The sequence below is a fragment of the Euprymna scolopes genome, chromosome 46 (genome assembly GCF_053919585.1).
Source record: "Euprymna scolopes isolate OS-2025 chromosome 46, ASM5391958v1, whole genome shotgun sequence".
Lineage (NCBI taxonomy): Eukaryota > Metazoa > Mollusca > Cephalopoda > Sepiida > Sepiolidae > Euprymna > Euprymna scolopes.
In genome coordinates, this window is record NC_136527.1 from 101,112,844 (window position 1) to 101,138,881 (window position 26,038).

The 26,038-nt window shown below is 35.4% G+C and overlaps 1 protein-coding gene across 1 annotated transcript in view; it reads left to right on the plus strand.

Moving 5' to 3' along the window:
- The window catches only part of LOC145271202 (enolase), a 65,381-nt gene extending 40,645 nt beyond the window's left edge, over positions 1 to 24,736 (plus strand). Inside the window, exons 9-14 of the mRNA XM_080126767.1 lie at positions 1,569 to 1,771; positions 6,747 to 6,886; positions 9,367 to 9,483; positions 9,572 to 9,680; positions 11,042 to 11,163; positions 24,593 to 24,736. Of these exons, the coding sequence (XP_079982893.1) occupies positions 1,569 to 1,771; positions 6,747 to 6,886; positions 9,367 to 9,483; positions 9,572 to 9,680; positions 11,042 to 11,163; positions 24,593 to 24,692 (791 nt within the window). The 3' untranslated portion in view covers positions 24,693 to 24,736. The remainder of the gene's footprint in view (positions 1 to 1,568; positions 1,772 to 6,746; positions 6,887 to 9,366; positions 9,484 to 9,571; positions 9,681 to 11,041; positions 11,164 to 24,592) is intronic.
- The last annotated feature ends 1,302 nt before the right edge of the window (positions 24,737 to 26,038 follow it).

Genomic DNA, 26,038 nt, shown 5'->3' on the forward strand with positions numbered 1-26,038 from the left:
ATGTATGTCTGCCTAAAACTTTTGACAGAAGGGACGGATTTCACAGGATCGATATCGTTTTGAAGCTTGACGACAAATATCGAAAAATTGGCTAAAACATTAATTCCTTCACCCTCAACTGGACCCTTTTCTACAGGGAGGAGTCGCTTTTTTCGTTTATATTTTCGAAAGTCCTACCCTCTTTCTGATTGACTAGCCTTAATTTAAACCTATGTCACTTTCAGTTTGGCAATGGCTGCAACAGCAAAGAAGTTACTTTTTTTTTTTTTGTTCTTTTCCTCCATCTCCGCAGTACGGGTTAAAGCCTGCCTACTACCACTTTTTTGCTCAACACACACATCCAAACACCTTAGCAATGCCGAGCACCCAGGCTAGTTTTATATAAATTTCATATAAAAAAATTTTTTTAAAATTGTAAGCATCATGATAAATAAAAAATTCTATTTTAAAATTCCCCGTAGATTACGACTTAATGAAATGACTTCTCCCTTGTTTTATGTAATTCTTCAAAGCATTTTCGCTCTTATCAAAAGAATTGACAAAAAGTAATTTATATTAAAATCAGATTTGATAATTTTCCTTAATTTTTGGTGCAGATATCTACATTTGTCTGATAAGCAAGTGTAGATATCTACACCAAATATATTTTTTGGTGCTTGTCTATAAATGAGCTAAAGAAAATTTTTTACAAGAAAAATCCGAAAAAAATCTTTAATGTACGTATTTGTCACTGTATGAAGATGTCATATTCCAAAATTCACGTAAATCGTTCAAGTAGTTTTTGATTTAAGAAAATCAAATATTATCACACGTTTTAGCGAAGAATTGCTTCACGCCATCTTGTTAGAAACTTATACGCTACTAACGACACCTGTCAGAAATATAGGATCAAGGCATACAATCAACACCTTTTTTTTTATTCTTAAATGTCAAACACTTTTTTTCTAATACAAAATCAAAAATTTTGATTATCTTTAAAAAAAAAAAAAAAAAAAATACTTGATTGATTTATCTTGTATATTTTCATCTAAGTTTTTTTGTGTTCACTTATTAAAGTCTGTTTTCAAACGAAAAAAAAACGTTTTCAACATTCGCTTTATTCAAAGTTAATTTATTTAGTAAATAAGTTAATTTATTATATTGTATTATAAAGCGTTTTCGACATTTAAGAAAAAAAAAGTTTTGCAATTTGTTTCCAAGTCGATTGTCTGCCCTTGTTGATCCGATATTTCCAATAGGTGTCGTTAGTAACATATCAGTCTCAAGCAAGATGTGAAGAAATTCTAAAATAATTGATTTTCTTAAATAAAAAAAATAAAATAAAACTTGATCGATTTATGTGATTTTTGAAATATGACATCTTCATGCAGTGACATGTACATTATAAAGATTTTTTTTTTTTTTTTTTTTTCAGATTTTTTCTTGTATTCTTCCGCCCACTTATAGACAAGCGCCGAGTTTTCTTGTTGATTTGAGAATTGCCATATTTCACTTGTACACGTTTTGAAAAGTGTGATACTTGTTGCTTTCTTAAACTGATACCAATTTTTTTATGTTTTTGTCTCCAGCTTGCAATGTTGGTGACGAGGGTGGCTTTGCTCCCAACATTTTGGACAACAAAGAAGGTCTGGAGCTGTTAAAAAGTGCCATTGCAAACGCTGGCTACACGGCTGAAATTGAAATTGGCATGGATGTTGCGGCTTCAGAGTTTTGCAAGGATAAGAAATACGATTTAGATTTCAAAAATCCCAACTCGAACCCCGATGATTGGGTGAGTGATATGCCTTTTTTCTCTTTTTTTTTCTTTCTTTTCTTTCTTTTCTTTCTTTTCTTTCTTTCTTTTCTTTCTTTTCTTTCTTTCTTTTCTTTCTTTTCTTTCTTTCTCTCTTTTCTTTCTTTCTCTCTTTTCTTTCTTTCTCTCTTTTCTTTCTTTCTCTTTTTTCTTTCTTTCTCTTTTTTTTCCTTCTCTTTTTTTTCCTTCTCTTTTTTTTCCTTCTCTTTTTTTTCCTTCTCTTTTTTTTCCTTCTCTTTTTTTTCCTTCTCTTTTTTTTCCTTCTTTTTTTTCCTTCTTTTTTTTCCTTCTTTTTTTTCCTTCTTTTTTTCCTTTTTTTTTCCTTTTTTTTTCCTTCCTTTTTTTTTCCTTCTTTTTTTTTTCCTTCTCTTTTTTTCCTTCTCTTTTTTTCCTTCTTTTTTTTTTCCTTCTTTTTTTTTTCCTTCTCTTTTTTTCCTTCTCTTTTTTTCCTTCTCTTTTTTTCCTTCTCTTTTTTTCCTTCTCTTTTTTTCCTTCTCTTTTTTTCCTTTTTTTTCCTTTTTTTTCCTTTTTTTTTCCTTTTTTTTTTTCTTTTTTTTTTCTTTTTTTTTTCTTTTTTTTTTTCTTTTTTTTTTTCTTTTTTTTTTTCTTTTTTTTTTTCTTTTTTTTTTTCTTTTTTTTTTCTTTTTTTTTCTTTTTTTTTTCTTTTTTTTTTTTTTCTCTTCTTTTTTTCTTTCTTTTTTCTTTCTTTTTTCTTTCTTTTTTCTCTTCTCTCTTTTTTCTCTTTTTTCTCTTCTCTCTTTTTTCTCTTTTTTCTCTTTTTTCTCTTTCTCTTTTTTCTCTTTCTCTTTTTTCTCTTTCTCTTTTTTCTCTTTCTCTTTTTTCTCTTTCTCTTTTTTCTCTTTCTCTTTCTTTTCTTTCCTCCTCAAACTGTTCGGAATCGACGCCTTTTGGACAAAAGCAAAACAGATACCAACACTTTTTATATTGAACTTGGACATAAGCTACTGGGGTACTATGTAGGGAGTTGGGCAGTAAGATGTCTGCTCACATTACACTTGAACTTCTGCATGTCAGTACAGTTGGGGAAACAGGGACCTGGAAGGGAATTCCAAAGTGTAATTTTATTAATTTAGACAGTTTCCATTAAAACTTTACAGTGTGGCTAGACAGGGTGTAACCTGGTCATTTTTCGTCTGAACTCTTGGTGTAACAATGTCGTCTGTGAAAAATCCTTGTTAATGTTGCTGGAAAAACGATTACATCCTTCTACCACGCCAGAAGTGTTGCAGGAAAACGGCTGTCTCCTTTCCATGTAGGTCCTGGATATGACCTTAAACTATATCCAGTGGTGAGGCCCCAGCTTGTGGGCTTTGGGGAGTGTGGAGCCACCCTTTAATTGCCATTGCTCCCAGGTCCACTCTGACCCGGAGTGGTAGTACCTGTTAGGGTTCCAACTATGGGTTAAATAGAAATCTACGTGAAAACAACAAATATATTCTATTAAAAAAATTTCTCAAATTTTTGGATTCGGCATTAAATAACCTGAAAAGGGTTGATATGCTGTAAAACAAACAACCAACCTTGCCATGTAAATAAGAGTATTAGGTAGGTGAAAATGAGATTAGGATAAGCCGAGACTCAAACCTTGTAAGCAAGGTTAAGAATTGGAACGTTAGAATTTAACTATTGTTAGATTCTATTAGAAATAATTATTGTTTAGATTGAAAAAGAATTGATTGTTTATTCTGTTTGGAATCGGAATGTTCAAAGGGTCAGCCAAAATGAATGAACAATACAAATTAAAAATATTAAAAAAAAAATAGGTTAGTCATGTTGAGTGCTTTTTTTTTTTTTTTTTTTTACAGTGGTCACCACTTATCAAGACCCGGAAGCCACTCAGGGATAAGGGTTATTGCAAGTACATTACGTTAGTGTGGAGATTTGATGTAGTGTCTACTTAAGGGGCGGTTCATTAGGAATTTGTTAACGTTGGACTCGAAGACATCCAAGTTGTAGTCAGGTGGGAAGCAGGCAGATGGAACAGTTCCACAGGCGTGCAGTTCTAAGAAAGGAGCTTTGTTCATGGAATCTACGTTTTGATTTAGGCACAGATATAGTGGGGGAAATTTTTCAGTGGATTCGGCTAGACGGGTGTTTTTCGTGAAAGATTGGTGAGGGGGAGGGGCCAGAGATTGGAGTTCAGACGAGCACCTGCCATGGAAATAACGATAAAACAAGGATAGGCTCGCAACATCTCTTCTGTGGGAGAGAGGTTGCAGGGTTGAGAAAAGGGTATCCCTCACTAAGCCACAAAGTCTATTTTGTACTCTGTCAAGGCAGGATAGGCTGTTTTTAGCAGCTCCTGCCCAGATATGGCAACAGTATTCCATCCTTGGACGTACTTCTTTTGTTGTCAAAAGCATGTACATAACCACATGAATTGGTCACGTTTGGAAAACTCTTCTGACGTCATAACGAAGGGGAAGTCTCAATATAGGAGCTAGAGTTAGTCAGTTCAGAGAGTTGCAGAGTCGGGAGTTGAAGGGGGGAAAGAGCAGTTAAACTATGTAGATCCAAATTTGAATTCCTGACGTCATCAGCATTCGACCGGTCCAATGAATAATCATCATTGTGTTTTGTCATGCGTTATCGTTCAACACTCAAAAAGTAATGTGTTAATCATTTGTAACGAACATTGTATAACCCTTACAAGATTACGTATCTCCCATCCTCTGGGTCCTGGATGTGACCTTAAACTATATCCAGTGGTGAGGCCCCAGCCCGCGGGCTTTGGGGAGTGTGGAGCCACCCTCTAATTGTCATTGCTCCCAGGTCCACTCTACCCGGAGTGGCAGTACCTGTTAGGGTCCCAACTATTGGTTAAATAGAATCAGCAGAAGAGTAGTCAAGAGCAGTGGAGTTGGAGAGTCCTTTGGAAGTGTAAGGGAGAACGGTTATGTAGATTCCAAATTTGAATTCCTGACATCATCAGCATTCGACCGGTCCAATGAATAAAGAATGATCATTGTGTTTTTGTAAAAATGTTATTCATGTGTCATCTTTCAACACTCAAAAGCTAATGTGAACATTGTGTAATCCTTCGAGGATTAAGCATCTCCCCTCCTCCGTGTTAAGAACGTGTGTGTGTGTATATAATTATATGAAGTCAAAGCATCCCAGAACAGAACTGTATAAATGTCTCTCTTCCTCGTCATCACTATTGTTATATCCGTTATATGTATTGTCCTAATATGGATCTCCTTTCATCTCCAATGAGTCCCCTGCTATTCAACAGAAGGTATTTCCCTCCTGACACAATCTCTTATGTAAAAGAACCAAACATGCCCTAAAATGGATTAATTTTGCCACATGTGGAGAGAAGCTGCTCTAAGCATCCTATTCCATCTCAATCAAAATATGTGTGTGTGTGTGTATATATATATATATGTGTGTGTGTGTGTGTGTGTATATATATATATGTGTGTGTGTGTGTGTGTGTGTGTGTATATATGTGTGTGTGTATGTGTATATATATATATATATATATATATATATATATATATGTATGTATATATGTATGTATATATGTATGTATGTATGTATGTATATTCCATCTGGAGTTCAAAATCTTGTTGTTGGTGCCTTTTTCTTTTTCCCTTCAACCTTTTTCCTACGAAAGATACGCGAGTCTGTCTCTATTTTCATCTTGAGTGCTCGTCTGAGCTCCATTCAATAGTTCCCCACCCCCATCCGCGGCCAGACTTTTAAAAAAAAAGGCACTCCTCGAGCTCCAGCAGCTATCAATAGTTTCCCCCCCTCACATTTTATCCATACCTAAATCTAAATGCAAATTCCATGAACCAAGCTTCGTTCCTTCAATTGTCCTCGTGTAGAACTGTTCCACTGACTTGTTTCCCAGCTGATTACAACATAATCGCCTTCAAGTCCAATGTAAACAAGTTCTTATTGAACTGTCCTTAAAAAAAAATAATAAAATTTTCAACTTCCACCACTATTGATCATTATTACAGTCTCAATGACCACCTGATACTCTTTAACCCGTATCCTCAAGTGGCCTTTTGGGGGGGAAAAAAAATCAAAACTGGTACTTATGCTGTGTTTTGGATATGATTTTCAAGTTAAATTCAATTTTTTATTGTAGCTTTTGTTTATTAAATTGTTAGATGAAAGTACAGAATTTGTTTAAAAAAAAAACATCTCTCCCCTCCTTATGTTAAGAGTGGATTTCAAAATGATATTTCAGCATTATTAAAAAAAAAAACAACTTTAATAAAAGTAAGATACAAAATCTATCTTACTTGTATAGAAATGACCGCATTGGATGGGCTACATTCAGTATGGACTTTGAGACTGGCTGACAAACTGAAAAGGCAGTGGTAGAGTCTGTCCTTGTTTACGGTGCTACAACCTAGACACTCACCAAAAGATTAGAAAGAAAACTAGATAGCACATGCACGCATATGCTAAGAACAATATTAAATATATCTTGGCAAAATCGTCCCACGAAGCAGCAACTTTATGGCAACCTACCTGCCATATCTAATACCATCAGAGAAAGATGCCTACGATTTGCCGGTAATTGTCTGATGAGCAAGCATGAATTGATGAGGGATGTATTGCTATGGACTCCACGACACTAACGCGCAAGCAGAGGACGACCTAGATCCACGTACATCCAACAAATAGCACACGACTCCAACTGTGAACCTGAAGATCTGAGGCAACTGATGGAAGACAGGAAACTCTGGAGAGAAAGAGTCACATTGGTCCGGGGCAAGGAGCTCGTCAAGATGGAGATACAAAAGATTTAATAGATAAAAAAAAATAATTTTCCAACAAAATTGTGTTGGTAAACTTGAGTTCAGCATTTAGAAAGATAGTAACGAAGCTGTACCTGCCCCCCCCCAAGAAAAATAAAAGTAAATGCTGTGTTTATGCTTTATATCTTAACATTTTTGTTTTAATATTTTAGCTCACATCTGACCAGTTGGCTGACGTGTACAAAGACTTTGTAAAGAACTATCCAGTTGTGTCAATTGAAGATCCGTTTGACCAAGACGACTGGGAGGCCTACACAAAAATGACTTGTGAGATGGAAATTCAAATTGTTGGGTGAGTTTTTTTCTTCAACATTTTTATCGCCTATTTACTTTTCTATTAGTCACTTTGTGTGCGAGACCCTTCCGCATACTCTCCAGATCAGGCTGTCTGAAGATATTGGCTTCCTGAGACGAGGTCCTGGCTATGACCTAAAACTATATCCGATGGTGAGGCCCCACCTTGCGGGCCTTGGAGTGTGGAGCCACCCTTTAATTGCCATTGCTCACAGGTCCACTCTGACCCGGAGTGGTAGTACCTGTTAGGGTCCCAACTATGGGTTAAATAGAATCCAACTTATATATATATATTTACTCCATTAAAAATCATTCCTCAAAATAACTAGATTCGGCATTAAATAACCTGAAAAAGGTTGATATGCCGTAAAACAACCAACCAATCCTGAGACGAAATGCATCTATGATTGATGCTTTTTTTTTGTTTTTCTACTTCCTCTTGAAAAAAAATGAATTATCTTTTGCAAAACTAAAACCAAAAAGAACCCACCTCCCCCCCCCTTTCCCTTTTCCCCATTTTTATCTCCCCCACTTGATTAGTTTCCTAACTTAAAAATCTACTGACCGACTGACTTATAAAAGTCGCTTGCACGCGACTAATAAGTTCTGGAGCATAAAAGGTTGCTCGTTTTAATGGTACCACTTCCGTCTTTGTAGCTCTTAAACTTTTTTTGTTAAAAGCAAAAATAGGAGGCTTTACTCCTGGGATGACTCTTTTAAATGGAAATATAGAATCCGTTTCAATGATTACTTTGATTGGGTCGTTCACGTCATAAAAGATGTCTTTTTGGTCCCTCGACAAATGAGGGATTGGACCCATTCATTTGTTTGCACTTTTCTAAATAACCACACCTTGGATTTTTTTTTTTTTTTTTTTAAATTTTGCACAAACGTTACTCATGGTCTGGTGCTACTAGATCAGGTTGTCTGAAGATATTGGCTTCCTGAGATGAAATGCATCTAATGTTTATTTTTATTTTTTTTTTTTTTTTACATAGGCATCACCACATTATCAAGGCCCAGAGGCCACTCAAGGATAAGGGTTAAAGAGTGTACAGTAGAAATTGGACAATATAGTAATCATTAGTAATGAAAATTTGGTAAATTTAATAACTTATATGGAACGGCTCATCAAGAACTTATTTACGTTAGACGTGAACACAACCATATTGTAGTCAGCCGGAAAGCAGGAAAACGGAAGACAATTCCACAGGCGTGCAGTTCTAAGAAAGAAGCTTTGTTCATGGAATCTACGTTTAGGTTTAGGCACAGATAAAGAATGGGGGAAATTATTGATAGTGTTTACAGCTAGACGAGTGTTTCTTGTGAAAGTTTGGCGAGGGGGGGACCATAGATTTAAGCTCAGTCGAACACTTTCCATGAAAATAACGATACATCAAACTCGCAACATCTCTTCTGTGAGATAGAGGTTGCAAGGAGGAGAAAAGGACATCTCCTACGAGGCTACGAAGTCTATTTTGAACTCTATCAAGGCAGGACAAGTCCTTTCTAGCAGCTCCTGCCTAGATGTGGCAACAGTATTCCATCCTTGGACGTACCTGGCTCTTATATAGGTAGAGAATTGCATCAGCAGTGAGATATCTACTGGATCGATAGAAAGATCTCACCATTTTTCCAGCGGCCTTGGCAACAGATTTGATATACGTGTTCCATTTAAGATCAGGAGTAATAGTCAAGCCCAGAAGCTTGTCAAAACTTGAAGCCTCCTGAAGACGAGAGCCATTCATTTCAATTGATGACAAATGTGAATTAGAATGTTGATGATGTAAAGAGAGAAGCTTGGTTTTAGATGCATTAAAAGTAACCAGCCACTCCTTTCCCCATTGTACTACGTGCTCAAGATCAGAGGAGAGAGAATTGGAGAGAACTTGGTCGTTTACAACCTACCCTTATTTCCCCCCCCCCTTTTCCTTCTTCCCATTTCCCCTTTCTCTTTCTATCTCCCCCACTTCCTGGCTGGTTTCTTAACTTAAAATGTACCAAACATTAATTATTTTTTTTTATTGTGAATTGAACTTATAAGAGGTAACATTTTTAAAATTACTGCAAATCATTTCTTTGTTTGCACATTTTAAAATTAAACATTAATCAGTGACCTTTCTAGAAGGTTCATTATTAAGCCCAAATATCAGCTGACGTGATATTGTAAAGAGACGGACGAAATTTGAATAACTATAATACATATGCAATCTGTATAAATTAAAATGTTTAAACGTATTGTACGATGAGGCTGCGGCCAGCTAGTGTACTTATATAATTTTGCCAAATTTCTATTCTTATAAAGTTAAGTTTTTATGTCGATTTTCTTTTTATTATTACACGTCAATTCTAAAGATTTGCTGAATTTTATTTTTTTTCTCAAACCTTTTAATTTGATACACAATTTCCATTTCTAATTTTGTGCACTTTCTCGTAAAATTTTTAATGATGTTTCTTGTTAACAATCGTTTTTTGTAGGGATGATCTTTTGGTCACCAACCCCAAGAGAGTACAAAAGGGAATTGACTTGAAGGCTGCAAACGCTCTCCTTCTCAAAGTCAACCAGATTGGCTCAGTTACGGAATCAATTGAGGCGTATGTACACTCGTTTGCTTTCTTTCTCTTTTCATTTTGTTGCTGTTCATCTGAACCCGTTTGTTGAACATTTCTTGTCTCCTTGCAGGTGCAAGATGTCTCAAAATGCTGGTTGGGGCGTGATGGTCTCTCATCGCAGTGGTGAGACTGAAGATACTTTCATTGCTGACTTGGTAGTCGGACTCTGCACTGGACAGGTCAGTCTCAACCATCGCCTTATCTTATTAAAAAAAACGCATGCATAAAATAACAAGACAAATGACAACTTTAAAATTTTCTTAGCAAATTTGTTTTAAGCTTTTAAAGCTAAAAAGAATTCTTAAAAATTTATTTTATTTTTTTTTCAATGAAAATTCTACAAAATACGCGTTTTATTTCTCAATTTTTTCTATAAATTAAAGGAATCTTTGTCAATTCACTCACATATTTGTTTATGTGTGTGTAATGTGTGTGTGTGTGTGTGTAATATGTGTATATATATATATATATATATATATATGTGTGTGTGTGTGAAAAGCGTTCAAATTTATTGATGTCAATCAAAAAGTTGTCAACTCTATAATTAAATTGAGAATCATAAGAGTCGGCGCAGAAATGAAAGTGGCTTTTAAACCTGGTCTGAGGCCAGTGAAGCTTTCCGCTTTCTCTCGTGATATTTATTTGCTTCCCCACGAGATTGTCTCCCCGAGAAAGGGGAACTCTGGCAGCATCCAAATGAATAGCAATTGTCTGATATGAAGGGTTTCCCTGACATTGATCAAAGCTAATCGCTTTCAAGACGTCCCGGCACGAAAGGCAACTAACGGCTTTGCTTTTGAGTTTCGCTTTATTTATACGAAACACAATCACGTGAAAGGACAGAATAGCATGAATTTTTTAAGTTCATCAAAATAAATGAAGAAACGACATCCGTTCACAAATCGTTATGATCTAGGGTGTACATAAGTTCTAAAAAAAAAAAATGTTCTTCTTTCCCCCCCCCCCCACCCCCACCAAACTTTTTATGGATACAAAAACGCGCACGACTGTTTTGCCTTTGAAATTTTTTTATATGATTGGTTTCTTCTGTGGAAAGCAATGCTTTTTTTTTTTTTTTTTTTTTTTCTCCAAGTCGCCTGGGTCCTGGATATGACCTTAAACTATATCCAGTGGTGAGGCCCCAGCTTGCGGGCTTTGGGGAGTGTGGAGCCACCCTGTAATTACCATAGCTCCCAGGTCCACTCTGACCTGGAGTGGTAGTACCTGTTAGGGTCCCAACTATGGGTTAAATAGAAACCGACTTGAAAACAACAAATATATTCTATTAAAATATTTTTCTTCAAAATCTTTGAATTTGGCATTAAATAACCTGAAAAGGGTTGATATGCCGTAAAACAAAAACAACCAACCAACCAAGTCGCCTAACGAGGACTTGTGGTTTTAACTGACCATTTGTCTGAAACATGAGCATGTCCAGTGTTGCAACCTTGTAGATTTTTTATATTAATAATATAGCTTGCTCTTTTTTTGAGCACTCGTTAAAATATGTATATAATATTTTTTTTTTTTTTTTTTGCAGATCAAAACTGGTGCTCCATGCCGTTCTGAACGTCTTGCCAAGTATAACCAGATCCTTCGTATTGAGGAGGAATTGGGTGACAAGGCCGTATTTGCCGGCAAGAAATTCCGCAACCCCCTCAAGTAAGCTTCCAGCTTCACTCGACTAAGTGAGCCTCAACATTTAATTTGTTCCTGTTATATTCCTAAGGTTGGCTGATATTATTCAGTTCAACAAACTCTTGGTATTATTTAATGACTTTCGCAGCTTCTATGCAAGCGTATAAACATGTCTAGCTATCTTCTGTAATGTACAAATTAAAATAATAAAAATTACCTCCGGTCGGAAGAAATTCTTTTTGTGGTCGAGTTTTTATTTTGCTCATTCCCACAATATTCATTCCTCATCCTTTACTGATCTGGGTACTTGTATAGTGAACGGCCCTGTTTTTTGGGTTTTTGCTTGTTTCCATGGCATAATGCTACAGTTAATGAATTGGAAGAAAATATTAGTTTTAATTATGCAAAAACTGAAATTTTTAAAAATATTGGTTTGAATTGTGCAAAACTTTTAAGCAATATTAGTTTTAATTGTTAAAAAATTAAAATCATTAAAAAAAGTTTTAATTGTTAAAAAATTAAAATCATTAAAAAAATATTGGTTTGAATTGTTCAAAAATTTAAATCGTTAAAAACTTATTAAAACCATCACAATGAGTCTAGTGGGCTTGCAGATTATTCTGGAAAAAATTCTTTTGCCAGGAATGGAAATTAATCACCGTTTTATAATTTACAGAGCGTGTTATCTGTTTGGAACACACTGAGACTGAAGAAATTTCTTACGAGATATTGGCAAAGCATACTTTCTTAGGAATACCCCAACAGATAACCAAAACTCTTTACAAAAAAAAAATTAAAAAAATAGCTTATCCTGTAACTTTGACATAAAAAATAAATAAAAAATAGCTTATGTAACTTTTTACAATTATTTATTCACTAAACTAATTGTAGGTCGATTTTTATTATAACAAATGATTAGATCTAGTAATTCACTCTTAATTCATTCACATTTTTCTCAATAACCATACCTTGATTTTTTGAAAACATTAATGATGGTGAAAATAAATTTTTGCCCGAACAGATTTTCTGGGATAACTTTGGTTGACTCCCCCTCCTCCCCCCCCAAAAAAAGGGGTGGGTGCTATTATAGAGGTAAAATTTCACCCCAAATCCTTCCTTATTCGTTGAATTTAAATTTAAAAAAAAAAAAAAAAATTGCACAAATATTAGTCATGGTGAACCAGAACGGATTTTCTGGCATAACTCTGGTTGCACCGCCCCACTCCCAAGCGACCTAGAGGGGCATTATGGGGGTAAAATTGCCTGTTCATTTATTTGCACTTTTCTCCATTACCTTGGATTAAAAAAAAAACAAAAAAAAAACGCACAAACATTAGTTATGGTGTAAGTAAATTTTTCCCTCCTGGAGGTAGACCCCCAAATGCTCGACTTTTTTTTTTTTTTTTTGTTCATTTACATTACTATACAAAAGTTTCCTATCGCGGTATTTTTTGCCCGTGTTTTAAACTTTTATCATCATGTGGCATATTCTGGCGGTTTGTATAAGCTGTCCCGGATTATACGCTGACACATCATGTGGAAAGAAACTGGCTGTTCACTGCATAAGTACCCTAATCACAAAGACCACATTTCACTGACCTTCTGCTCATACTTAACCTTAACTCCTACTCATACCTACCGCTGATCATGATTCATCGTTTTGTATAAAATCGTACTTGTGGCAAATATCAACACTTCAGGCGTTGTCAAACTGGTAGTTCGACATTTCTTTGCCTCGTTTGTCGCAAGTTTCACCTGTTCCTCTCTACATGTATGGGCAGGTGTCTGCTGCTGTTGCTGGACGCCAAGCATGACAATTTTCTGTTTATGTGCATACAAAGGCGGAAGATAGGTAAGTATCGAAAGATTTATGGTGGCGGCCATTCATATTGATATATGGCAGAGTTAGGATTTAGATATTTTTAAATTTGCAAATTTAATGAGAATAAGACTGCATGGTAATCAGATGCGTTGTTTATTATGAATAATGTTAATTTAATGCTGTTTTAACGTTAATTTAATGCTGTTTTAACGTTAATTTAATGCTGTTTTAACGTTAATTTAATGCTGTTTTAACGTTAATTTAATGCTATTTTAATGTTAATCTCAAAAGCAATAGTAGTAGAAATTCCACTGTTCTTTCTACACATCTATTAATGTTTACTTTTGAAATAAATACCTGCCAGGCTCAATACTATAAAGAATTTTTCTTTAAAAATTATCATTATAGGTTGTTGTGTTTTTTAGTATGTCTTTTAAATAAAAATTGTAGCAATTTAATTATTTTAAAAATAAATATTCTGTTTGGCTGTAAAAAAAAAAAAAAATTGTCTAATTTCCCCCACTCTATATCTGTGCCTAAATCAAAACGCGGATTCCATGAACAAGGCTTCTTTCTTAGAACTGCACGCCTGTGGAACTCTGTTCCGTCTGCCTGCTTCCCTCCGGACTACAACTTGGATGTCTTCAAGTCCAATGTTAACATATTCCTAATGAACCGCCCCCTTAAGTAAACACTTCATCAAATCTCCACACTAACGTAATGTACTTGCAATAACCCTTATCCCTGAGTGGCTTTCGGGCCTTGATAAGTGGTGATCACTGTAAAAAAAAAAAAAAAAAAAAAAAAAATATTCTTCAAATCAATAAAAGATCACAATTAAGCTTTATCAAAAACTGATAAGATAAAGTGAATTTTTACAGGGAATATCTTGCGTTAAACCTGCCAGGGGAAATAACAAAATCTCAGTAAATCGTTTTTTTTTTTCTTTTTAAAAAAAAAAAAAAAAAAAAAAAATTCTTATTCGACAGATCGAAAGAGCTTCTATTCAAGCCCGGATGTACCTCAACATTTTAATTTTTTTTTTTTTCTTTTCAAGGAGTTCAATTTACGATAAGAGGTATCATTTAAAATCGATGCAAATCATTTCTCAGTTTGCATATTTTAAAACTAAATATTAATCAGAAGTGACTTTTCCAGGGCATTCATCATCAAAACTAAATATCAGCTGTTTTATTGTAAACAAACAGAATTTGGACATTATCATTTTTGCGAATTAATATATAATCTTTAATAGAAGATTGTATATGTATTATTATGGAATTAAGCTGCATAAATTTAAATATGTTTTAAGCGTATATATAATTAATTCTTGAATTTGATGACAGGATGTTGGAATGAAAAACCATTTGTCCATCGACAAAATGTTGCAGCCTTTGCTAGTTTTACAAATACTTTAATGTTAGGTTCTCTGAACTACAAGCCCTTGTACCTCCTATGGCTTTTTTCTTAAGGAAAATAACTCTGTATAAACGAAAAGCTGAATGCTGGTTTAAAATCTTAAAGTATTCAATGTTTTTCAAGAAATAATTTATGGGAGAAGGTTGCCAACATCCTAAGCAAAATGATTTTTGTAGAACAAACTGGATTCGAACTTGAACTACCCAGGTCAGTAGTCAGTATTGTTAACCACTTAACCATCGCTATCTCCCATGTAAAATTTGAGCGGAGAAAAGAAAATAGTTATAGCAAAAAAAAAAATTATAGCTAATATTCAGACATGACTGTACTTGAAGAGTTGGCATAAAATAGTTCTTATAATTTGACTTTAAAAAAAAAATACGTAAAAATTTGTGTATACATGCTCATCATGGAATGAAAATGTCATACTCCAAAAATCATAAAAAATTTTTTTATATATACATAAGTTCTAATTATTTTGAATACAAACGAAATGTTAATTGAAATGAATTGTTACCCTTGAATTTTAAGAACTTCTAAAACAATGACGGCTGGCTCATAAAAAAAATTTTTTTTTTTTAAATTTATTTGATTAGTTTGTGATTTTTGGAATGCGAACCTCAAAGATTTTAAAGTTTTTATTTAGTTGAATTCTAAATAAGAACCAGTAAGTTTTATTCATATACTAGATTAAAAATTTTTCCACATGTCTGATTACCTTACATACCAAATTTAAGTTTGTAGATCAATTTTATAGAGTAGTTCTCTTACACACACATTCTCACTTTTATAGATATATAGATTATTTTTTATTGATTACCTTCTCTCCCCCCCCCCCCCCCCTGCGACAAAAGCAGGGTGGACCTGTAACATTATTCTTGTCCGTTCGTCTGTTCGCACTTTTCTCAATAATTACGCCTTGGAATTTTTTGAAATTTTGCAAAAACAATAAAAAAAAAAAAAAAAAAAAAACGGATTTTCCGGGGAAAACTCCAGTTGCCCCCCTAGGGGTGCCTTTTATGTTAAAATGGCTAAAATTGACACTTGTGCTTATTAAAAAAAAAAAAAAAAAATTGATGCCTTGGATTTTTATAAAATTTTCTGAAAAGTTGTAACCAAGTGATTTCTATATAATTTTGTTTGTCTATATTTCACGATAACATTTTTTTTTTTTTTTTTTTTTTTTTTTTTAATCCAACTCTGACTTCTTGTCTCCATCCAATGTAAACTTTAAACATGTCTTAAGTATCTTCGGAAGAAATACTTGCTCATAGCCCAAAGGTGTGCAGTATTCCAATTAAAACAGGGGAGGGATCTGTTGATGAATGACAGTCTGATCCTGGCGGGCGGCTCAATCGAAATGGAAAAAAAATTGGCAATCATTTACAAAATCTCTAACCTCAGCATGAGATACAAAATGACAGTAAACTTTTTTTTTTATATACTATCGAGGGGTACCCGGCGTTGCCCGGGTGTTGGGGGGGGGAGGTAAAAGAAAGTAAGTATGAGGATCGAACCCGAACCCTTGAGGCAAAGTTGTAAATTAAAGTGTGGTTTTTTCCACACTTTAATTTTTTAAAAAAAAAAAAAACCCTGCGATGTTAACCATTGCCCCACTGCGACATGCTAACAGAAACACGTTTGAATTTATTTAATTAGTTGGATTTAGCAGGTGCCCGTTTTTAATGAGTTAAGGAGGTCAAGTTTGACTGCGGGATAGTATTCATTTACTGCTAAACGCTTTTTTTCCCCCACCCCCAAGATGTTATAGGAAAGACTAACCCACATGCGGCGAGCGACAAATGTTTAATATTTATCTTCCCGAAATCGAGCAAATTAAATAGACAGGCGAGCTTCGTTGTTAACTGTGAGATATTACGATTTATATGTGATATAAAGTTTTAAAAAGTTGTGAAGTGACTGACCGCTTCTCTGAAAGAAGCCTTTTGTAGACACACAGAAAAAGCGAACACACATACATACATTTTTGCTTTTATATTTATAGAAAAATAGCGGTTCAGCTCGGCTTTGCTCAGGACCCTATGTACCGTTCATAACTTTATATTTTCCTTTTTATTTTATAATATATATATGTTTGACTTTGGTCCAGGTAACCTACATCCAAAATTTCAAGTGTTTAGACCCAAAATTTGACTGAGTTTGGTAGTCTGCAATAGTCAACTTTCACCAAAAACGGATTAAAAAGCTTGCATGTCTAAATACTCTTTATGTAAGATTTATGTATCGTTATTTTCATGGAAAGTGTTCGACTGAGCTTCAATCTATGGTCCCCCCTCACCAAACTTTCACAAGAAACACTCGTCTAGCTGTAAACACTATTAATAATTTCCCCCCACTCTTTATCTGTGCCTAAACCTAAACGTAGATTCCATGAACAAAGCTTCTTTCTTAGAACTGCACGCCTGTGGAATTGTCTTCCGTTTTCCTGCTTTCCGGCTGACTACAATATGGTTGTCTTCAAGTCTAATGTAAATAAGGTCTTGATGAGCCGTTCCATATAAGTTATCAAATTTACCAAATTTTCATTGCTACTGACTACTATATTGTCCAATTTCTACTGTACACTCTTTAACCCTTATCCTTGAGTGGCCTCTTGGCCTTGATAATGTGGTGATGCCTATGTAAAAAAAAAAAAAAAAAAAAAAAAATTTCAAATGTTTGGACTAAAAATTGGCTAAAGTAATTTGGTAGACTGCAGAGTTTAAATTTTTAACTCTGATCCCAATTTTGACCCCTTACCATTTGTTTTGGGCTCAAATCAGATTAAAGTTTGATCCATGTCCAAGTAACCTACATCTAAAATTTCAATACCCCTTTTGTCAAATCTCGAGTCTGTAGACTGAAAATTGACAATTTGGTAGGGAAATGTACACACACACATTCACTTTTATATTTATATAGATATATAAACCTCAACACATAGGCACCAATGCATATAATTATTTGAAACTAGTGGGGCACGTGGAAATTCCACAGAGGACTCTTTCATATGTAATATATTGATGTTGGAATTCTGTAGATGTTCAGTATAAATGGAGATGCTCTGATATTATTGTAGCTTTTTTGTTAAGACTGCAAAAGTATTTATCTAAGTTAGCATGAACGCCTGGTCGTAAAATACGCTTAAATATATTTTAATTTATGCAGAGTTCTTATTATAGTTAATGTTCTGTTTATATATTAGTAGCTGGGGTGCCCGGCGTTGCTCGGGTGTTTGGAGGTGTATGCTGTGCAAAAGAACAAAAAAAATGGTTAATTTTTTAAAACTTTGACCCCTATTATGACCCCTTAAAATTTATAGTTTCGGGCTCAAATCACTTTATTAAGTTAGATCCAGGTTCAAGGAACCTATATCTAAAATTTCAAGTGTCTAGACCCAAAATTGTCGGAGTTTGGTAGAGTTCTTAAAGGTCAAATCGTTGAAATTTGACCCCCTTAACAGCCAAATTTCTGGCTGACACCCGTCACATCGATTTTTTTTTTTTTTTTTTTTTTTCCCAACTCTCAGTACCCGGTATTTCAAATTTCGAGTCTATAGACTAAAAATTGACAGTTATTGCGTAGGGAAATGTACACAGACAGACAGACACACAGACAGACACGTTCACTTTTATAGATAGATAAAGTTGTAATTTCGAATAATAAAAAAATATCTGTAGGACTTGGGTGTATCAGCTTTAATCGAAACCGAAACTTAGGAAGAATTCTTGGTAAAATTATCACAAATTGCAGTTGTTTCACGACGTTTCGACCAACTATTCCTCTTGCCTTCGTCAGGTGGTAACCGCGACCGAATAGGAACTCCGAATCTCCTAACTGCATTCTCAGCAATTACTGCCTTCCATAGTTGTCGTCTCACTATGTTTTGACCAAGTAAACCTCTGGACGGCTTTAGGTAGGATTGAAACCACGATCTTCAGACAATTCTCACCTGCAACCGTAGAGATTCAACATCTCTATCCACAACGGCACGGGCCCCGAAGGGCGATCAAGGCTGAATTTTTTAGTTTTATGAATTCATGTTTATTATCTGCTCTTCCATGGTCGGATCCGTAGCGAATGGTATATTATTTAATAAAAATTCATTAAGATAAGTTTTATTTATTAATTGTATTTATTGCAGACTATCATCCTCATCTTTGTTGTTGTTTCACGACGTTTCGACCAACTATTCCTCTGGCCTTCGTCAGTGGTGAGACAACTACGGAAGGCAGTAATTGCTGTGGGTGCAGTTAGATTCGGAGTTACCACCTGACGAAGGCCGGAGGAATAGTTGGCTGAAACGTGAAACAACGAAAAAGATGATAATACTCATCTGCAAAAAATAAAAATTAAAAAAATACTCAATAATGAATTCCAATTAAATAATGACGCTCTGAAGAAAAAAAAATATAAGCGTTACACACAAAATAACCTACACACTATCGTATTAATATTGATATAAATGCAGGACCTTTATTATTCCTGATGTTCATAAATGACCTCCCTGATAAAATTGTTTCAGAGATGGGCATGAGGGGGAAAACAAATGAACGCATATCTAAGGAAATGGTAGAAACACTAAAGGATGACCTCCAATCTGTAGTGGAATGGGGACAAAAATGGATGGTCACATTCGATGCTGCCAAGACAAAGCTTGTTTCCTTCAATAATTACAAGAAACCTTCTCTACCACCAATAGCAATGGCCAAGAACACATTACCTGAAAGTACTTCCTTTAAACTCTTCAGCCTAACGTTTACAGGGAACATGAACTGGAATAGATACATTGAGAGCATTGCCAAGGCTGCTGCAAAGGTGGGCTCTCTACCGTGCTAGACAATTACTTACACCTGAAAGTATCCTGTACGTCTATAAGGCCACCGTTCGCTCATGTATGGAATATTGTTGTCATATTTGGACTGGTGCATCTGCTGCTTGTCTCTCACTCCTGGACAGGGTTCAAAAGAGTCGCCAACCTGATAGGTTCTGAACTGTCATCTAGGCTTCAGCCTCTGTCCCATCGACGAAATGCATCTAGCCTGTTCTACAAGTACTTTAATGGTGCATGCTCTGATGAACTGCAAGCACTTGTACCTCCTCGACGTGACTACCCCCCAACAAACCCGACAAGCAACTAAGTCCCACCCCTTTACAGTAGAGATCCCTAGGTGTAAGAAAGCCTTTTACTCCAATAGTTTCTTCCCCAGAACTGCAAGTCTTTGGAACTCCCTTCTGCTTTCCTAACTGTACTGACATGCAGAAGTTCAAGTGTAATGTGAACAAACATCTTGCTACGCATCTCTTTTCATAATATCCTTGCAAATTGTTTCCGATAGTAGCCCTCTACTTCAAAGTGGCACTGTGCCTTGTTTGGGGTGAAAATTGAATAAAGAAAAAAATATATATATAAGAGATGAAAGAGCTTGTTTGTGGTTGTCCAGAATTGCTATTAAAAAGCAGAAATGCCGAAAGATTTTTATGTGCGTACCTAACCCTGACCCTAAACCTGACCATTGCACTTGTGCCCCCTCGATGTACATATCCCTGACAACCTGCTTAGCAACAAAATCTCACAATGTTGTATCTCTGTGCCCCCCCCCTTTTTTTTTTTTTTTTTTTTTTTTTTTACATAGGGGTCACCACTTATCAAGGCCCAGAGGCCACTCGAGGATAAAGGTTACTGAGTGTACAGTAATCAATGGTACAATATAGAAATCGTTAGAAATGCAAGTTTTGTAAATTGGATTACTTAAGGGGAACGGCTCGTCAAGAAATTGTTTACATTGGACTTGAAGAGGACCATATTGTAGCCATATGGAAAACAGGCAAACAGAAGAGAGTTCCCCCAGCCGTGTAGTTCTAAGAAAGAAGCTTTGTTCATGGAATCTACGTTTAGGTTTAGGCACAGATAAAGAGTGGGGGAAATTATTGATAGTGGTTTCAGCTAAACGAGTGTTGAAAAAGCTTCAACCAGAACTAGCTCCTATATTTACAAAGCTGTTTAAGCGTTGTCCCAAGGAGAATTGCTTCGTAAGTATTTTAGTAGAATGTGCTCTGAACTCGTTGCACTTTGGTCCCCCCCCCCCCCTGAACGTACATATCCTCAACAAAACTGCTTAGCAGCAAAACCATACCCCTTCTCTGTTGAGGTCTGAAAATGCCAAAAAGTTGTGTTTTAATAGTTTCTTACCTTTAACAGCTTGACTTTGGAATTCCCTACCTGCTTTCCTGACTGTACTGATATGCAAAAGTTTAAATGTAATGTAAACCAACATCTTGTTAATCTTTCCTAGGCATCGTCCCAAATAGTAGCTCCTTACGTTCAAGTGGTGATGTGCCTTGTTAGGCGTGAACATGAGTAACGCAAAAAAATATAAAATAAAATCATATTCCAAAAACAATTGGTTTCCTCAATATCTTTCCAGTCAGGATCTTTTATAGAAAAACAGTGGGTTCTTATTGAAGTAATCACTTGAAGGTTGCCAACATCACTAAATGAAAATGATTTTTCTGTTGAACAAACTGAATTTGAACTTGACACACCTAGGTTATTAGTCTTGTCATTAACCACTTAATCATCTCCCTGTGGTGGTCCTGGAAATGACCTTAAACTATATCCGATGGTGAGGCCCCACCTTACGGGCCTTGGGGAGTGTGGGGCCACCCTTTAATTGCCATTGCTCCTAGGTCCACTCTGCCCCGGAGTGGTAGTACCTGTTAGGGTATGGGTTAAATAGAAACCGACTTGCAAAAAACAAATATATTCTATTAAAAAAATTTTTTCTTCAAAACACCGGATTCCGCATTAAATAACCTGGAATTTCCACCACTCTATATCTGTGCCTAAATCAAAATGTGGATTCCATGAGCAAAGCTTCTTTCCTAGAACCGCACGCCTGTGGAACTCTGTTCCGTCTGCCTGCTTCCCACCTGAGTACAACTTGGATGTCTTCAAGTCCAATGTTAACAAATTCCTAATGAACTGCCCCCTTAAGTAAACACTTCATCAAATCTCCACACTAACGTACTGTACTTGCAATAACCCTTATCCCTGAGTGGCTTCCGGGCCTTGATAAGTGGTGGTTGTTTCTTTATAGTTGCCTCAAGTCTGTTTAATTCCATACGAATTTATGAACTTTTAATAACACCCTGCCTGTGAACTCTTACTTCAAACTCCAGACAACACGAACAAATACACTGTGGACACTAGCCTATCACTCTTACATGGTGTCCAAAGAAGTCTTCAATCTAATAGGTCCTCCACTCTCAACTAAGCTCCAACCCCTGCCCCATCACTGCAGTCTTACATCACAGGTATTTTAATGAAATGTACTTTGGACTCGTAGCACTTGTGCCGGTCACCATGGATACCCCCCCCCCCTGACAAACTCGTTTAGCAACAAAATCCCACTCTTTCAGTGTAGAAGTTCCTAGATGTCGGAAATCCTTCTTCCATCGGATTGCTAGACTTTGGAATTCTCTCCTGCTTTCGTGATTGTACTAACACGCATAAGTTTAAATGTAATGTGAACCAACATCTCTGTCATCTCCCCTAAACATAGACATAATGGGCTACTATTTGAAAATACATCATTTGGAATCAAAAATTCCACAAGAACTTCCTTCTCAACCTAATAGTTTCTTCCCTCAAACAGCTAGACTTTGGAATTCCTTTCCTGTTACCTGTTACCCTGACTGTACTGATATGCAGAAATTTGAATGTAATGTAAACCAACATCTTTCTCACTTCTCCTAGGCATATTTCCAAATAGTAGCCCTTTATATCCGAGTGGCAATCTGCCTTATTTGAGGTGAATCTGGCTTTAAAAAAAAAAAAACACAAGTGAATCGTGCATGGTCTTCCGTGAGTGCGCAGTGAACGAGGCATAAAAACAAAATGACTAGGTTCAGCATTTGCGTCGCCCCCCCCCCCTTCATTTAGCCCCCATAGTCCCCAGGCGACGTCAAATCCTGGTGAAAATGAACAAACGGTGCAGTTTTAACATATGTAAATTTGAGTTCTGTACCATGCAAAAAAGAAATGACTAAGGCCATCATTTCACCTTCCCCCCCCCCTCCAATTTAGCCCCAGAAATCCCCATCGCTTAACATATTTAAATTTGAGTTCAGCACCATACAAAACTGCTAAATATACATACACAGAAAATTTTGGACAAATATGGTAAAATAGTTCCAAAAATGGAGTGTTTTTATTAGCCCTAAAAGGGCCCCTGGGGCACACCCAAGAGTTATCGCGAAGTATAGACAAACAAAATTATATACAGGGTCGGCCAAAATAAGGGTCCTATCTTTAAATTTGAATAACTTCCACAAAATAAAAGTTAAACTCACCAAACTTTATGTGTGTGTAGACTGACCCTTCCGAGATTTATTTTTTAAATAAACAAAACAAATTTTGGCCGAAAAACACTTCTTAAAACTTACATGAATTTATGAATTTTTAAAAATAGGACCTTTATTTTGGCCCACCCTGTAGAAATCAGTTAGTTACAAGTTTTCAGAAAGCTTTTTAAAAAAATCCAAGGCATCAATTTTTTTTAATAAGCACAAGTGTCAATTTTAGCCATTTTAACCCGAAAGGCACCACGGGTGGGGCAACCAAAGTTTTCCTGAAAAATCTGTTCTGTTACTTTTTTACTCGTATCATGTTTAATGTTTGTGCTGAAAAATTCCAAGGCGTAGTTATTGAGAAAAATGCAGACAGACAAACGGACAAGGGTGAATTTACAGGTCCACCCTCCTTTTGTCAGGGGACCAACAAAACAAAGCCTTGGAGAAATAGTAAAAACAGCAGCAGACTTGGGGTTTCTACCGCTTTAATGACGGGGCTCTTTCCCTCATCATTATGACGTAAAAAAAAAAAATTAACTTTAGCAAATTTTAAAAGAATTTCAAGAAAAAGTTTCTGTGAAAAGATCAGCTTAACTGAATATGGAAAAATGCTACATTAGAATTTTGGAAAGTGCAAATATTTTCTTCAATATGATTTTATGCCAACGATACTTAACTTTAAGCTTGTGCTGCAATACCATGCTTTATGCCCTGTTCTTGTTAACAGATGCAATATTGATCATGTCTATATCGTTTCTTTAATGTCATATCAAGTTTTACTTTATAAAGATTAATAATTAAAATGTCTTGAAGAAATAGTAAAAACAGCAGACTTGGGGTTTCTACCGCTTTCATGACGGGGCTCTTTCCCTCATCATTATGACGAAAAAAATAAAAAGATTTAATTTATTTATTACGGACTATTATTCTCATCTTTATTGGTTGTTGTTTCACGAGGGTTACCACCTGACGAAGGCCAGAGGAATAGTTGGTCGAAACGTCGTGAAACAACAACTAATAAAGATGACAATAATAGTTCGAAATAAGTCAATATAACCTTTTTATTGTTTAAATAATTTGACCTTGCTCGTTCTATTTAAAAAAAAAAAAAAAAAAAAAAAAAAAGATTGAAAAGACATTAAGAACTCTTCACATACTGCTTATCTGCATAACTCTAAAAATCAAAAATTCCTCTAAATATTATCATTAATACAGTCCCAGTTTTGCAGAAGCTACGTCTCTCTTCCAACGAACATTCTTTGTCATGCTAAAGAACATACAACTTACACTCACACACGCCAACACATTAATACACTGAACGATGATCAGATAATAGATAAAACGTTCTTCAGGGCCTATGTCATAGTGGATAGAGACGTTGAATCTCTATGGTTCCAGGTGAGCATTGTCTCAAGATAGCGGTTTCAATCCTACCCAAAGCCGGCCAGAGGCTTACTTGGCCAAAACGTGAGACGACAACCACTATGGAAGACAGGTATTGCTGAGAATGCAGTTAGAAGATTCGGAGTTCTTATCCCGTTGCGGTTTCCACCTGACAAAGGCCAGAGGATTAGTTGGTCGAAACGTTGTGAAACAACAACTAATAAAGATGAGAATAATAGTCCGCGATAAATGAATTAATAAATAATCTCGATAATGAATTCCAATTAAAATAAAAAAAAAAAAAGATTTGTTTTACATGTTATTCCGAGATTCTCTCCGCTATTCTGTCTGATATTCCACAAGTCGACCGAATCAGCTTTAGTCTAGTTTCGTATTTGCTAAAAAAAAATGTCAGCGATTTGCAATTGTTACGAATGTAAAGAATCAATTTTCTTCTTTTCTATGAATCTTTAGATACTTTGGATCCGGTACCGAAGTAGCGACAGAAGTAAAAGAGAAACCTCGCAAATCGAGAAGTTTCCTATCGTGTTTTTGCGGTTCAAATACAGCGTAAACTTTTTTTTCGTGCTTAATAAACAGTGAATGGCAGTGAGCAAATTTGTTCATTTTTATTTTTATTTTTTTTAATTTTTTTTAAATTTTTGTTAAAATATTTTTCTTCCAATTTAGTTGGATCTGTTTTGCAAATGAATTTAAATTCTTAAAAAAAAAATCTTTTATCTGGCACTTGTACAGTTTAATCGACATTAAAAAATGAAAATAAAAAAAAAATGAAGAAAAAATTGTATTTTACTACTCTTTATGGAATTAGGTTTTCATACAAACAAAACAATCTTGTCAAAATTTTGACAAACTTTAAGCGGTGATTGGAGTTATCCCCCCCTGGCGCCCCCCCCTCCTCATCAGTAAGGAATCAAGATGGACGTTACTCAATCAATTTCATTTAAAATTTTGTTTTCCTCTGTAAAACAAAAGTTTTTTTTTTTTTTTTTTTGTATGGGTGACCCTGGCAGCATTCTGGTTTGCATTCCCGAGGACTTCTAATGCTAAAAACACCCCTTTTTGTGGCTCTTTTTTCATATTTCTCAACAAAAACTTGATATGCCTGACTATATAGTGTTTTTTCATGGTGGTCAACTCAAATATACATGTGTTAAGGCCTGAAACTGAGCCGCTATCCATTTACACTGGGATTCGGTGTCCCCAGGGGCTCAAAAGAGGTAAAAAAAAATGACGTTTTTGCCCCATAGCGTTTGATCCATCCAGTAGATTTTCCTGAAACTTGGCCAAAATGTGGAAGCCATTGTTCTTCAGTAAAATTCTGTTTTGCATCCCTCTGGGACTTTTAGGGCTTTTAAAAAAAAAAAAAAAAATATGCCCTTTTGCAGCTTCTTTTTCATATTACTCAAAAACTTGGTAGGTATGTCTATATAGTGGTTTTCCATGGTGCCGAATTCAAATATACATGTCTTAAGGCATGAAATTGCACCATTTGTCCATTTTTCACTGGGATTCGGCGTTCTCAGGAGCTCAAAAGGGGTCAAATTGTTTTTTTTTATTTTTTTTTATATAAGAGGAAAATCAAATTTTAATGAAATCAATCGGGTAGCGTCCATCTTGATTCTTCACTGACGAGGAGGGGGCGCCAGGGGAGATAACTCCAATCCCAGCTTAAAGTTTGTTAAAATACGACAAGATTATTTTGAAACGTGGACAGGAAAAAATATCTAGATAAATATTTTAGTTTTTTTTTTTTTTATTTATTTACTTTAGAAAGTTTATACGCCCTTCTTTAATCCCTTTTTTTCATTTTGCCATTTGTTAACCAATTTTTCATTTTTAAAGGCACCCCCTTCCTCGTGTCCATGAAGACAAATGCCGACAATACGATCAATCTCA